Source organism: Eublepharis macularius, chromosome 1, assembly GCF_028583425.1.
Source record: "Eublepharis macularius isolate TG4126 chromosome 1, MPM_Emac_v1.0, whole genome shotgun sequence".
NCBI classification, from domain to species: Eukaryota; Metazoa; Chordata; class Lepidosauria; order Squamata; family Eublepharidae; genus Eublepharis; species Eublepharis macularius.
In genome coordinates, this window is record NC_072790.1 from 226,069,490 (window position 1) to 226,085,895 (window position 16,406).

General features: G+C 43.1%; 1 protein-coding gene across 2 annotated transcripts; it reads right to left on the minus strand.

Moving 5' to 3' along the window:
- Positions 1–1,044: 1,044 nt before the first annotated feature.
- On the minus strand, positions 1,045–14,322 carry LOC129336729 (RNA-binding protein 4B-like). 2 transcript variants are annotated; one of them, XM_054990032.1, is made up of 4 exons: positions 14,242–14,322; positions 9,462–9,887; positions 4,877–5,546; positions 1,045–1,624 (listed from the first exon to the last, which is right to left on the minus strand). In XM_054990032.1, exons 2-3 carry the CDS (start codon positions 9,871–9,873, stop codon positions 4,885–4,887), a joined length of 1,074 nt encoding a protein of 357 aa, XP_054846007.1. In that variant the 5' UTR covers positions 9,874–9,887; positions 14,242–14,322; the 3' UTR covers positions 1,045–1,624; positions 4,877–4,884. The 2 variants fall into 2 exon arrangements, with proteins under 2 accessions (XP_054846007.1, XP_054846016.1); XM_054990041.1 differs by lacking the exon at positions 4,877–5,546.
- Positions 14,323–16,406: the final 2,084 nt, after the last annotated feature.

The window sequence follows — 16,406 nt, forward strand, 5'->3', positions numbered from 1 at the left end:
CGCTGCCTGAGTTTAAGCATTTCTGTGAGACAAATATTGAGCTAGAGAGAGGCTGTGTGTGAAGCCTTAAAAGAGATCTGTGTGAATGAGAGTAAATGAAGTAACTTTAAGAACTAAGAACAACTTTTATGAAACTGATATGCTTCTTGAAAAATAAAATTTATTGTGTCGAAGGCTTTCACGGCCGGAGAACGATGGTTGTTGTGGGTTTTCCGGGCTGTATTGCCGTGGTCTTGGCATTGTAGTTCCTGACGTTTCGCCAGCAGCTGTGGCTGGCATCTTCAGAGGTGTAGCACCAAAAGACAGAGATCTCTGTGTCTCAGTGTGCTACACCTCTGAAGATGCCAGCCACAGCTGCTGGCGAAACGTCAGGAACTACAATGCCAAGACCACGGCAATACAGCCCGGAAAACCCACAACAACCAAAATTTATTTTGTTTTGTTATATCCCAGAGTAGCTGTCATTGTTATATCCCATTCCTATCCTCAGGGCCACACAGAACCACGAAGGAGCCTGACGCTTAGGAACGTTACCAAAGGGAAAACTTAAGCAAAATATTTTGGAATATAATATTCCTGGTGGCAGCAGACTGTAAGTCAGAATGGGTTACACTATAGGTGTTTCAATCTGATACTGCCTCAGTGTCCTACAATTCAACCTAGTCAGTTTCGAAGTAAGAAAAACAGCTGCAGGTCCCAGTCTCCAAGCTGAAAAAATAATACCAATGCAAGGCCCTTCCATTACCTTGAGGAAGACAAATCTCTCTGAGGGTGTATGAAAAAAGGCAGCTAACTTTTGCCTACTTCATCTGATCCCTATTATGAAGGGGGCTAACTCCAGGGTGAAATTAAATCACTGAGCCTTTCAGGTGAAGCCACATTCAGCTGCCAGCTCTGCACACAACTGAACTTAAGCTAGGAAAAGGGCTTGCAAAGCAACTCAAACATACACACTTGAGTGTGCTTCCCACACACACAGGCAATCAGAGGGTCTACATCTATCTTAACTTCTCCTCTTGGGTATATAAAATAAACACACAAATATCTGTTTACAAGTGCTTTATTTTACTGGAGAGAAAAAAAGTGTTTCATCAAATATCAAAGGACAAAATTCACAGGTTAGCTTCAATATAAGGGGAGGATTCCACAGGAGGGGCCAAACTCAGGATAATATGAAGCATGACAATGACTTCTCATAGTAAAAAAACTGATTATTTGTTTTCAAAATAAGCCTATTCTAGGAGGAGGGGGAGAGCTACAAAATGAGCTGGAGGAGAAGAGAGGGGCTTGAGCCAGGCTCTGGAAATAAAAGACCTCTCCTACCCTACCAGCACCACTATGCCCGATCTTGGAGAGCAGGTCCAGACAAGTAAGTCAAAGAACACTAAAGACAGTCACCTCTCCAGACAGGAAGGTGCAGTTACAACCAAAATATCACCTCCCCCACTCCAAGCAACTCCCCAGAAAATAAAAACAAAAGATTAGTTGTCACTAAGCTTTGGAGAGACACAAAATGTCCATTAATGACATCATGTTAAACACAAATCGTCACATCGTGAAGCCTGGTATTGTTTTGCCGCGGACGTACCACAGGAACCCGACATCCAGCCCTCAAATAGCCTACCTGAAAAATAAAAGACATAATTCATTTGAAGGCTTGGATAGATCTCTGCTTTGAGAAAGCCCCAAAGCCACTGTATAGGAGATGTCACCACAAAGATCTTCACTTCTAATTCTGGTGCATGTCCATCCATTCTTGCCTGTTAAAAGGGTGTGTGTAGCTAATGAGAGAGGCAAACACTACCTTGCACTGTAACATCTGCCACAGTGGATCATCCCTCAGGTGGGTTTCAGATTTGCCCAGAAGTTTCTGGTTTAACCACAGCGTTTTGGGTAAACCCTAGAGCATCTTACCAGTGCAGTAACATTACCTTTTTGTCAGAAGTGACATTGTGAGTCTGCGCAACGTCAAGAAACCTGTACCTGCCCCTTAAATGCTCCTTACATCTGGCGCTTGCCTTGTGTTTCTCATACCCAGCTTTTTTGGTCTGCTATCCACAGTCCTGGAACCTAAATACTAATGAGGTCGTAACTCTGGCTCCTCCTCTTCTGGTCATGAGTGATGTCATGAGATTTTCCGTGACATGTTTGCAACACAGTAGATTCTAGGTCTGGAACAGTTTAAGACCATTCCTCCACATCACTGTTTCAGAGCCATTTGCACCACAACAATCCCTAAATAAGAATCTTGTTTCTTAGCTTTGTGCCACGTGGAAGCAGCAGCACAAATGTATGAGGGACTCATATACTTTTCCAAGTTAAAAATGGGAATATTTATTAAACATAGCGAGCATTCTGAGTCCACAATCTGCTCATTTTTAGGACATTCTCAGGAAACTATTTCTAATATTAGATGATTTCTACGTATCCTGAAAAGTAAACCAATGGTTAAAAGTTCCACATATTGGAGCTAACAGACCCAAATTTTGTAGCCGCAATTCACATTTGGCCATATTACACTTGTGTGAAGCAGGGGAAAAAAGCCAGTGACTGGCACTGCCTCCTGAATACCCTAGGAGAGTTGGCGTTTCCCAGCTATCTTTTCCAAAACGTCTTTAATTGGAGATATCAAGGACTGGGCCTGGAATCTTCTCTGTGCAATCAATGTGCTCTGTTACTGAGCTAAGGCCCTTGTCAGCAGCAGTACTCCTCTTAGATTGTCCAGGGACCTACCCGGATCCGTTCTGACAACCCCTAGAGGAGTCTCAGGCAATTTCACTACTCACCAGTACAAGCCCCAAAGCCAAGAAAAAGCAGCATTTGCTGTCATTTCAGTATGTTGCAGGCAAAAGAAAACCTGATGGGACTTCAGAAGACAATACAATGTGAATCAAAGAGCCTACAAGGCCTACAATGCAGCCTGCTCACTACCAGATGAATATTAAGTTCACATACATATTGACAGGGGCTGTAGTGGGAAGCTCAGCCAACAGAATTTTCCAGAAGAATAAGGGAAATCTGGGCATATATCAGGGAGATTCATGATCAAATCTCCACCTTGCATGGAAGCTCACTGGTTGGTCCAGTCGCTCTTCCTTATACTCACAAAGTTGCTGTTGTGAAGAGAAATTGAGCAGAATGATGCTGTAAGTGGCTTTGGGTCCCCAGTGGGGAGAAAAGTGGGGTATAAATATCCAAATAAATAACTGCAACTATAATGTACATTTCGTGTGGAATACTTATGATACTCTGATTGCTCCCTCACTAAAAGAGTATCATTGAACTGCACAGAACACAGAAAAGGGCAACTAAGGTGATTGAAGGGTTGGACCATCTTCACCACAATAAAAAACCAGAATGTTTTGGGGTGGGAAGAGGACTGGCAGAGGATATGAGAAAAGTTTCTGAAGTTATAATGGTATGATTGTTTTTTGCCATCTCTCATACTAGATGTTGGTCACCTACTGGACTTAACTGGTAGTGAGTTGATGACAAAGCAATGCACTTCCTTGCATAGTACACCACCACCATGGAATCTGCTGCCATACGGTGGTAGCCACTGACTTTAAAAGGGGATAAGTGACCGATTCTTTGAGGAGAGATCCAACAATCTTACCTCAGACTGCTAAGTGGATATTTTCATGAACTGAGAAATGGTATCATTGGATGCAGAGATACCAACAGGAAAGAGCTACTGCCTTGCTATCCTGCTTTTAAGAGCTTCCCAGAACAGATAACTGACGCCCAGAATTCTGTTCTCAATTGACATGATGGAGTTCAATCTGATCCAGGAAAGCAAAGCTTATGTAATGAAGAGGAAGCTACACCTTAGACTATCTCCTTTGGAAATGCAGAGGTCTTTTGTGAATAAACCACCCAACTTACTAAGGGCTTAGAGACTGAGGCCCCCTCCTACATGCTACAAGAATTTGCATCAGATTGCAGAGTGATATTACCCAAGGTTCAGGTCTGTGTCTTGATAATCAGGGTAGCTGTTGGCATTTCAATACCAGCCTCAATTGTGCATGCTTAGGTCTGCCACAGAGAGGCTGGCACAGGAGAACTGACAGCCGCATAAACAAACAGAAAAGGCAAAGGCAACCCAAGGGAAAGCAGATGCACTTGGAAAGGGGATGGTTAACAAGATTAGACTAGGAAAGTATCTGGATGGAGTTTATTCTACCCATGGGCAAGATCTCTGGAGTGTCCACTATCTAGGAACACAGGCTGTTAGAGCCTTCTTACTTGCTTGGAGGCCACTGGTTGAGACTACACCTCTCACCCAGCAGCAAAACTTATTCAAGATGTCCTAAACCTTGTCTCTTTGCTGCTGTTCACAGCTCTGTGATCCAGGGCATGTTAGAGACTCTCTACACAAGACATCTTACATGAGGACGTTCAAGTGTAGGGAGACACAATGTTAGCCTGGAAGCATAGTTTAAAAAGAGCTGGTGGAGACTGCCCCTCAGAGGGTTTGTTCATTTCATCTTCACCTCCCCAAAGACTCTTTCAATTTCACCTCTGTACATCAGGGTAGTTTAAAAGGACACAGCCAGAAGAGATCACTCTGCAGCAAGTTTGTTAATTTCATCTTTGCTCCTCAGAGGGTTTGTAATGTTTATCTTTGTCTCTGGGAAGGCTCTGTCAATTTCACCTTCAGAGAGCTGATCTCCACTGGCTCTGTCTTTTTAAACTACCCTTTCCGGTTAACACTGCATCTTCCTACACTTGAGGTTTCCCGTGTAAGATGTATTGTGTAGAGACTCTTAGATACCAAGTGTTCAAGCACACACAGAAGTCCACTTCCCCATTTCTCACCAGCCACTCTCATAGTCCATCCCCCTCTTCCAAGCTACACGTGAAAAAACGCTCTCACCTCCAGAATCAAAACGCAGTGTACCGCAACCTTTCCGCGTACGCATCCCGCCCGAACCGCTGGACATCGTAGAGGGAGGATCGCGGGACGGGAGACAGTTGAACACGCTCGTATCCATACACGTCTCCAACGGTGGAAGCCGCAGCTGCCGAGCGACGCAGGGGACTTCTATCCCGGGTATAAAAGGAGGAAGACGCGGCTGCAGCAGCGGCAGCTACCGCTGCTGCAGTTCCCGAGGCAGGCAGCAAGGCCCTGTCGTAAGGGTCTAAGGTGGTAGAAAGGCGATTGGCCATGGCTGCGGCCGCTGTGGCTTGTGCTTGCGAGTACTGGGCGTACTGGGAATACTGGACCATGGTGTGCTCCGCATATGTGTCGTATGCAGAAGCCCCGTACGCGGCGGACCTCGCACGGTACCGTTTATAGTAGTCCACCATTCCATAGGGGTCATCGTAATACATGGCATCCCCATAGCCCGCGGGGTAGGGGGTGCGCACTGCTCCGTATTGCTCGCTATAAGTTTCGGTCAGCTCGGGCACTTGCCCTGTGCGATCTACTGGGCACTCTTTAGACCAGTGACCCTCCTTCCCACACCGGTAGCAGCCACTCTTGTCTCCCATCCCGGGCGCAGTTCTGAGCCGGCTGGTGGACAACTGCACGCGCATTCGTTTGCCTTAAAGAAACAGACGCAAGAAGGGCAGCTATAAAGATTGGTTAAAAACAATTCAAAGCAAAAGCACAGCAGACTTAAAAAAGAAAAAGGGAACGACTAACCTGCCCACCCACCACAGCTAACACCGTAAGAACAAATCAATCCATCTCTGGGCCCTGTTGTTCCCAGCAGTAGAAACAGTAGTCTCTCATCTCTTCTGGCTTGGAATGGTCATTAAGTTGTTTGGGAAGCAAAACAGTCAACAGCAGGTGATACCAGTAACAGATTACTAGGGGTGGCAAAAAAAATCAAGATTCCACCTGCTTATGATGGTAAAAGATTCATTCAGCCCCTGAAGCGATGATGTTAACCATTAAAGCTGTGTTTATTATCCTGGCAGAACTAGCCACAATGGTTAATTTGCTGCATGGGTTGGCTTTTGACTCCGTGTGTGGAATTCAAAGTATCCACAACATTCCAGAAAATTACAATTATTTTGTAAAAAAACCCAGTAATCCAGCCATTCTTTAGCAGGCAAACGCTTACAGAGGTGAAGACAACATACACTGAAGGTTCTCAAACTAGCACAGAGGAACCTTTTTCAATCTCATCACTCCCACAGAACTCAGGCCCCAAAACTCTTGATCTATTTCTCTTTCCATTTTCCAGTTCTCTCACAGATGAAGCCTAATGCAGTGACTTAAAAGGCAGTTATCCTCTACTGATGCTGGAACACGTACTACTACTACTCAAAGAGATCTCATAGGATTTTGCTTCCTAGGCTGTGAGATGCAATCCTTGCTTATTCGTCTAGCTTTGTCCTACAAGACATCATTCACACCTAAACTAGGGAAACATTCCAATGCTCTATATGAGCACAGCAACTAAATGGACAGAACAGCAGACTGCTGGGTGAAGGGAAAAGTGTAACCGCATCTCCAATGGTCTAGATATTGTGAAATTTACAAAGACCACCCAATCCCTGACATATGAATTCCAAACACAAGACTGCCTGAATCTTTCCAAGCTTCTGCATCTTTCTTCACATTGCTACTGACATCACACTTTATTCTGTTGTTCACAAAAATTATTCCTGTCAAAGCTAAACAGTGACCTGACCCCAGGCCTCCTTAAAAAACTTGGTCTATTGACTGTGCAGCTGAAAGCTTCTTAATTCAGCAAGTAGTTTTACACCCAGCTGACATGCCACATGCTTGAAACTCCCTGAATTTTTACCTCAAGCTTGCACACTTTCACCCATTTACTCACCCTTTGCTGATCCTGTCCAGAAGCACGGTAAGCTCAACAAACCCCACTGTTCTGACCAGATGACAAAGAGGAAGACAACTTTCTTGACACTAGGGTTTCTAGGCATGGCTCAGAAGCTATCCTTGCTCCTGGGCAGCAACCCCTAGAGAACTCAAAGGGGAAGCAGGCTTTCAGCACAGAGTATCTGGTTCAGCCTCCCACATACTCTTTCCCACTCACCCACCATGGTTCAGGATACATTGAAGATTCTGTTACCTAGAAACTGGTACTGTTCAAATTACTTCTGGCGATCCCTTATTTTAACACTCCAGGAACTGTTTAGGAGGCACACTATGGCTATTGGGCCATACTTTCTGCATTCCTGTTACTTGTACTTCTCACTTTGCCAATGAAGTTTATCCTCTACAATACTTTAATCCACACAATAAGACCAGTTGCTGTGCCTTTAAGAAGTGCATAAAGGGAATGCCAGCAAATGCTGCTTTTCTAATTCTTATAGGAAAGACTGCACCTGCCAAAATTCTCTCTTCTATCCAGTCTACCCATGACCATCTGTCATACATATATCACTGGCTGGCAAGTGATAGACCAAGCGCTCCATAAAATATCCTGCAGGCAATTTCCCTCAACTATGGTTGCCTCAAAAATATGTTATTTGAGAGATTGCTGGCAAATGGATGCTTAGATAGCAGTCATGGCCCATCCTCAATGCTATTAGAAGCATGCTTAGATGTGCAGCCATCACTTTCTCAATCCACTTGATGCACTTCTCTACAAAAGCTAAAACATAGAATGTTAAAAGTCTTTAAAGCAATTTCTGCATTCTTGCTCCTACAGCTTTAAAAAAGCTACTCTGTAGGGATCTAGTTATTTGTTACTGGTCCAGCACTCCTTAACAAGTCTAAGTGAAGTTCTGCTGGAAGACAGAAATAAACCTAGCACATTAAGTAACAGGAGCCAGATACTGGGTATACGGCATCTTTATCCCATAATTCAAGAGCAAGTACATGCAACTCTCTGTATCCCACAAATAGCACTCCCCCTCCACATAACTGCAGCGTAACACACTCACCAAGAGCAATTTGCTTAAGAGAGACTGAAACTAGCAAATATGCACTTAAGCCTAAGCCTGCATGTTCTAAGATGCTCATCAACGGAGAAACAGGAAAACAGGAGGTTTGACTTACTGGCAGAAGAGATTACGATCCACTTTAGTTTTTGATCCATCTCGATAGTACTCAGGCCCCTCTCTTCACATGAACCAATACTCTTGTCCACTCTCCAATTAATATGATTTATAGTCCAAGCAACAGGTACTCTACCTATCTTTAAAAATACCTGTCATATCTTACATTCTAACCATTAAGATAAGTTATTGTGTAGTTTGTTAGAAATCATAACCCCTAAACTTTTGGTGCTGGGCTTCCTTCAAGAGACTGTCAAACTGAACTGAGGAAAGTTTCATTTTCTTAGAACATTTTTGCCAGTATTTGCATTGCAGATTTTAATACCATTAACTACCAATCTACCAAGTTGGTGTGTTCAACTTTTCCAATGTTAAGCTGTCTGTACTCCTTACATATCCAAAGGCACAAAAAGAAAAAGGTAATTAAAAAGTAAAAATTGGCTCTTCCTTGATTGCAACCTGCCTCTAGTCATGCCAGACTAGCTGTGATGTCCTGGATGTACAAGACATTCTAAATGTTTAGTGAGAAACTGTTAGAAGAAAGAACACTAACAGTGCAGCTTCAGTAAGAGAAGTAAAAGGTCAGCTTCGCTAAAAACCTCACATAGGGCATTAGGATGAGTGAATTTCTGGTAGTAAATGAGGGGTGCATGAAGGAGTGAATCACAGCAACTTAAGGCTGAAAAGCCAACAGGGAATAGGTAGACACACTAGGCCTAAAAATAGGGAGGCTGATGGAATGGAGGACAGATAAGGCAGTGGGTCTAGAAAGCACATACCTGAGTGAAGGTCAGGCAGCAGTGGCAGAGGAATAAAGAGGAACTTCCTGTTTGTGGAAAGGATAGGGAAAGATATTTGGGAAGAAAGGGCTTGTTGCTAAGATGCTTGCCTAGGTTGCAGAAAGCCAAAAAGGAAAGCAGTTGGATAGGGTCCCAGGCCATTGCTGGCTTGCAAACTCTAGGTGCAAGAAGTATCTTGTCAGTTATTCGATTAAGTTTTAAAACTCAGATTAAACACCTCATTTTGCAGGTAAAGCAAAAACCCAATGGTTTCTCTAAACAGGTTATATTCAAAACTAGACTTTTTAAAAACTTCTTTTTTAAAAAAAACTGGTTTTCTTTACAGGAGGCCACCACTGCTCAGCTGACAATTTATCTCTAAGAACATCTTTACATTGTTGTGCCTCACATGTTCCAAATTATTGTGGCTATATTCTATACTCCCTAATTTTTAATTAAAAAGCTCCTACCGTTATCACAGCAGGAGCCTTTGTTTATCAAAGTCTAAATTCTCATTTTGAAAAAAATGCCCTTTTCCAGATGCTACAGTATCTTCTCTGAAGTTTTATATAAAAATATAGCCAGTGGAATAGCCCTCTAAGATTCCTGCTGACAAGACTGACAGATACGGCTGCCTCACTTAAGCAAGTAGCAAACGACACAACCTTGTACATCCTCCTGTTAGCCAGACCCCTATCCCACCTTGAAACTCTGTGTTGTCAAGACCCCTGATGGCCTCAACAGCATCCTCTGCTCGCTCCATATGCACAAAAGCATAATCCTTGACAATATCGCACTCAAGCACAGGGCCATACTCCTCAAATTTGGCCCGCAGCTCCAGGTTGGTGCAAGAGGTACTGATGTTGCCTACATGAAGCTTGGTGGAGGCTTTGCTCTTATTCTTACTGGCCTCCACATTGATGCAGATGCCATGTAATTTGTAGTGATGCAGGTTGCGGATGGCATCTTCAGCGGCCGTCTTGTCCTCTATATGCACAAAGCCGTAGTTCTTGATAATGTCGCATTCCAGGACCCGTCCATACTGCTCAAAAAGGGAACGAATCTCTTGCTCCGTGGCCTCCCGGGGAAGGTTGCCTATAAAGAGTTTCACCATGGTGGCTGATAGAGCTTGAGGGATGGGGGGGAAGAAATGGAGACTACATTTTTATGAAGAACCAAAAACTACATTATGAAGAAACACAAGCAGAACACTTCTGTAAAATAAATAAAAAAATGTTTCTATATTAGTGCTTTAGCTAAAAGAAGCAATCCTTATCACAAGATCACTCACTGAATTTCATAGCTGAGCAGGAACTTGAATCAGGGTTTCCCATAATCAAAAGTGCAAAATCTGTCTGTCGTACCCACCTCACTGGCTCAGGGAAGATAAAACACACCTCCAGTGGCACCTTAAAGACTAACATTTATTTCCGTATGAGCTTTCCTTTGTCAGAGCTTACTTCTTCAGATATGTGGAAAGGAAGAGTTAAGAAATATGGAATGAATTCTGACAAAATTTCAAATTTAATTCTCACTGAAATGGAAAGTTGTCATCATAATGGATTATGAGAAGCCAAAGATTCCAGCCTCTTTTGGGGTACAAATAAAGTAACACAGTAAGATAAATACAACTTATCAGGAAAAGGATTCTGAAGTTTAAGAAAAAATAGCCTATCAATAGACAGTAACTGTATGATGAAACAAAGTGCCGAATTAGAACTCATCAAGAAATTAAATGCTGTCATTCTAGCTTAAACAGAAACATGGATTTGCTCACTCATTGTCCTATATACTAATAGCCAAGTGACCCTGATCTGAAGATATTTAATTCTGAGACTGGAGCCATGAACGGACAAGACAGATTCCTACATCCCTGAAAAATGCCCCAGGTTTGCAGAAAAATCTGTTTTAACAGCAGCCCCTGCCCCCTCCAAAAGCCAGTGTAGTAGTTAGCATTTTAGAGTAGGGTTTGAAGGAGAAAAGGATATAGGGAAAAGCAATTATATGGAGGATGTAAGGGAAGGGGATAGAGGGAAAAGTGAAGTATTCCCAGCTAGTCCTTGCATGTTCCCCACCATGCAACTGGACCCAGCACAGCCAGCACCTATCTAGGCATTTCAAGTGCTGCTCACAGCCACTCAAACCCCTAGTAACCCTCCAGGAGGGTTGACACACCCTGTTTGTTTGAAACTTCCCAGTCTCTGGGTTCTTTTTTCTCTGGGTGAATTTGCACACAGCTGGTCAGAAACTCAGGGCACAGGCTTAAATATAATGGCTGTTTATCAATTCAGAGAGGGTATGCAGGGTTGCAGGAATCACTCTATAAGGCACAAGCAAGGCAATAAAATAAACAAGTTATCTATTTCTGACTAAAACTATCTGTCTAGACATGAAGCCTGCTAACTTGCTTTTCTCTGAAGAGGCTTGAATTGCTCATACTCACAAAGTCCAAAACCATGCCAGGAAGCTCATCTCAGGCCTGACATGGAGCAAAGTCTCTTACATGCTGATGGAATAAAGGTAGCAATAGAATGGTCAAACCAAGTCCCAGTGATTCAGAATGCAGGAGCCATATTTTCTAGTACTGTCAACCAATCAACTTTGCTATCTGTGTTGCTAGGCCTGAGAAAGGAAAGGACGACGTGCAGAGCTGAGACTCCCTTCTACCCAAGCTTAGTCTGAAACAACAGCTTGCAGCTCCAGGTAATTAGCAAGACTACTCATTCCATTCCTAGGGCGGCCAGCAAGAACTGGGCCTGAGAGAACAGGAGCCTGAACCAAAGTACTCAGAATAGGCATGTATATGTAGCTCTTCTAGACAGCACCAAATAACTGGGCCATAGGGGAGAGGTCATCACGGAAGGTGAAGACAGGGAGGTCATATAAAGGTGGATAGGAAGGACAGAAGAAAGCAGGAAAAGGGGGAGAAGCTATGGGGGCAGGGAATTGAAAGGTAGGGATGGGGAAATGAGATGTTCCCTGAAAGTTCTCATGGGCCCCCACTTGTACTTTCTAATATTTTATTTTTTATTTAAGTCATTTATAGTCTACCTTTCTCACTGAGACTCAAGACAGATTACACAGTGTGAGAAAATAGCTCTACAGGACCTTTTTTTTAAAAAAAACTTTAATTGGCTGTAACTAACTTGTTTCATCATACTATAACCCAAGGTTTGACAAATCCCAGGTGGTCATGGTGCCTAGAAGTTTCATTATGGTGTCTAGTATTTTCAGCAATGGTTTCACTGAAATGCCTCTTGGAGATCCTCTAGAGAAATACAAAGCTTATTTATAATTACACTTCAGAATGTTTTGTTGTATGACATAAAAACACACATGTATGACATTTGTCAACTTTACATCATTCAATGGTGGTAGATAAATTCATTTCTTAAACCGTCACTTTCTACACTGACCCCAACAGTCAACTAAATGGATCTTTTAAAATCAATAATGCAATTATCAGAAATCAGGGAGAAGTTAAGTTACAGTTAGAGATTAGCTTTTTGATGTGGTGGTGAGGCCAACCAGGTTTGCATCATATTTTAATTATTAAGTTCAACACTTTTGTCATACCGTTAATAAAATTACAAGAGACTACAAAGAGTTTAGGGCTAGCTTTTGTAGATGAAGACCTGCTATAATATTGTACTGGTATCAGTTAACTTTTTGAAACTTCAGACACCCCCTTCTTGACCAGATGTATTTATCCTATCTTACTACTTTGTTTAGTTAGACCACAAGAGAAGCTGGAATCTCTGACCTCGCTCATCATCCATTACATATAAAAATTCCATTTTAGTTCCTTACATACAGAATTACACTTGAAAGATTATTATTGTTGTCATTTATAGTCCACTTGAGACTCAACATGGATTACGCAGTGTGAGATTAGTACAGTCAATATCAAGGGCATTTCCATAAACAATGCCATAGGGTAAATAAACATAAGTTTACAAAGACAGAGCATTAGTAAGAATCCAATACAGAGCTGAAGAAATGCTGGAACAGAACAGAACCAATTCTAGGGCTGAGGTTAGGCAGCCTGAAGCACAGGTAGCTCATAGGAACACATATTTAAAAGAACAAATAGTGGTGAAATCTATGGCCCCTAATTCATTAGTGAAGCATCTGAGACCCCCTCCCTACAATACAAAAGCCTTTTTGAGTAATTCAGTTTTGCATTGTTTGCAGAAAGCTAGGAGTAGGGGGCTCTTCTGACCTCCTCAGACAGGCCATTCCACAGGGTAAGTGCCATCACAGAGAAAGCTCCTGTACGGGCTGCTGTTGATTTCACCCATGTGCAGGTTTGCCCCCAGCAAGAGACCCTGTTCAGATGAGTGAAGTTGCCATGGAGGAGCACAGGGAAGGAGGCAGTCCGGTAGGTATGCTAGACCAAAACTGTGAAGAGCTTTATGTGTGATAACCAATACCTTGAACTAAGCACGATAACTGATAGGTAGCCAATGGAGTGACTGCAAAGGGGGAGGGGTTCACACTAAATCTCCCTCTGCCTTAACTCTTCTGCCTTAACTTTTCTCCCCCTCTTCTATAATTTTCTTCTATAAGTATTCCCAAAATAATTTCCTTTCCACATAGCTGAAGAAGTGAGCTCTGACTGAAAAAATGATACTCATATTGAAATATATTTGTTAGCCATTCAAGTACCACTGGACTTTTTGTTTTGCTACAACAGGCTAGCATAGCTATCCCTCTTCAATTTTCAAAGTTGCCAGAGACACATATCTCCACGCCCCCTTCTCCTCCACGAAACACCCCCCTCACAACTTCACTATAAGCAGCGACGCTTTTTTTTTACTAGTTCCACTCCTATCCCCTTTGACCTGAAATGGAGAAATTTAAGAAATTAAGTTTTTTCAGACCATTTTATGCCCATATTAAGAAAAACTTCACCTATAGCAATTCAACATCAGGCATCATCTACAGTGAAGTGCAGGGTCTTTACACATTATTAGACCGAAGACTACAGACGTATCTCGCAGAATGGCATTCAGAGAAACAAAGCCCCATTAAGGTAGCTCTGGTTTACTGAACCGCTACGGGGCTGGTCTACGGTGCTTCCATGGCGGCTGTGTACGTGTCCCCCTGCCAACTGCGACCCAAATCAAGGCTGATTATTAAGCGGCGTCTGCGGCCATCACGCCTGGCTCTCCCTCGCGTTTCTCCCTCGCTCAGGAAGGGAGCTTCCAAACGCGTAGGAGGCAGAGGCCTCTTCTGGAGAAGACAACCCGGGAGACATATTACTACCGCCAATATGGAGCCCTAAGAAGGGCCCGAGGCAAGCCCACCGGGAGGCCACGCTCCCCTTAGAAGGGCTGGGCCGCTTTTTTTTCAGGGCAGCGCCTCAAGCCTTCTTTCCCCAGCAAGCACTCTTTTGTGAAGCCTCGAAAAGCGGGCCTCCAGCGCAACTTAAGCCTCCTCCTCCCCGTCCAGAAAATGGCACCCCGACTCCTTCACTCACCGGCCTAGCCCCTCTCACTACCAGCCAACGACACAAAATGGCGGCGCGACCAACTGAAAAGGTTCTCCGCCTTCCCTGAACGGCTCGGCAGCCTCTTACGTCAGAGCGCTGCTGCCCTCTGATTGGCTCCAAAAGAGCGTGTCCCTCCCGATGAATGGACATAGACTGAGACCCCTGGGTGTGGCTAGCCAATCGAAACTCGCTTCAGCGGAAGGCGTAGTGTCGTAAAGAGGAGGGCAAAGGAGGAGGTAGAATCCTGACCAATAAGGCTCTTTGCTTTCTTGACCCCAAACACTTGAAGTAATCCCGCCTCTTTCTGTTTGTTCAACGACCGTTCTCTCTCCAGTGAATTTTGGAAATGGAATTGTCCCTTTGTTTGAGTGAACGAGAACAGTTGCAAGAGTATAATAAGATGCACCCAGGGTTGCCAGACACCTGGTAGTGACTGGAGATCTCCCGGAATTACAACTGATCTGCAGACTAATTTTTATTGTTATTTATAGCCCGCCTTTCTCACTGAGACTCAAGCCCGATGACACAGTGTAAATCAGTACCATCAATCTCATTCTAGCTGTATCTGAAGAAGTGAGCTGTGACTCACGAAAGCTCATACCACAAACATAGTTAGTTTTATAGATGCTACTGGACTCTTGCTCTTTTCTACTCCATTAATCTCAAAAGACATTTCCAGAAACTATATAATAGGGAATATTAATGCAAATTTGCAGAGATTTAAGGCTAACAAGAATCCAATAGAGTTGGAAGAAATGTTAAAGCAGAGCATAAGCTGCACCACATATGTTGGGGGGGGGGGGAGGTGATCAGAGATACACTCAGGGAGGGAGGGTCAGCTTAGGAGGATCCAGAGGAGTTAGCAGTGTTAGTCTGTAGTAGCAAAATCAAAAAGAGTCCAGTAGCACCTTTAAGACTAACCAATTTTATTGCAGCATAAGCTTTCGAGAATCAAGTTGTCTTTGTCAGATGCATGATACAAACTGGTCAAATACAGAAGAGGAGGGGGGGAGGGAACATACATTTTTTAAAAAGTATAAATAAAAATATTGCTAAGCCTCCAGAAACAGTAGAGATTTATATAGTGTTGCCAACTCCAGGCTGGGAAATTTGCATGGTATAGAGCCATAGCGTCCACTCTCCAAAGCAATCATTTTTTCCAGAACTGATATTTGTGACATGGAGATCAGTTGTAATTCCAGGAGATCTTAAGTTTCATAAATCCTTAGCACCGTGTTATCTTGTACTTCTAACGCTCACACCGTGATCCAGTTGTATTTAATTGCTGACCACCTGGAGGATCAAACAAACAAACAATTCCGGGAATATGTATATATCTAACAATTTTTTATATTTTTATAGTGCAAAGTGCAAAGTGCAAAATATAGTGAATGATTATATATACAATAATAAATATACAATAAATACAATAAAATATAGATCGGAGGAGTGAGCGGAGGAGTCCGAAGCTGTGAGCATTGCTCCAGTGCTCACATTAGCAGCGGGAACATGGCTCTCAGGCGCGAGATGGAGCACGCCCGTCACCCCCTTCCTCCAGCCCCTCCATCGGCTTCCCACCAGTCCATATTTATTGTGCCCATGAAGAAGTATGTTATACGAAACGGGAATTGTATAAATATGCACGCATAATCCCGTCGGCACTTTTGGATCTATTTGCAGTTTGGACTGGAGCTTGCCATCTCATGCCTCCCACACGTCTACATTGGAGCTCTATCTGAGGAAACCTGCATGCTGCTACATTTTCATCTTAATTAATTCATGGACATTGTTCCTTTGAAAAATATACTTCATAACCATTAGTATCAAATTCTGTATTTTTACTATATTTATTGCATGTTGGGACAGAGAGATCAATATTTTATTGTATTTATTGTATATTTATTATTGTATATATAATCATTCACTATATTTTGCACTTTGCACTTTGCACTATAAAAATATAAAAAATTGTTAGATATATACATATTCCCGGAATTGTTTGTTTGTTTGGTTTTCTACTATCCGGGTGGATTCCCTTGTTTGCTTAGACCACCTGGAGGATGGCAACCCCATCAGGGGAGGGTTGGCTCACTGTCTGAAGGCTGTGATCAAGTGGTGGAGGGTGAACAAACTGCAGCGTTTTAATCCATGCA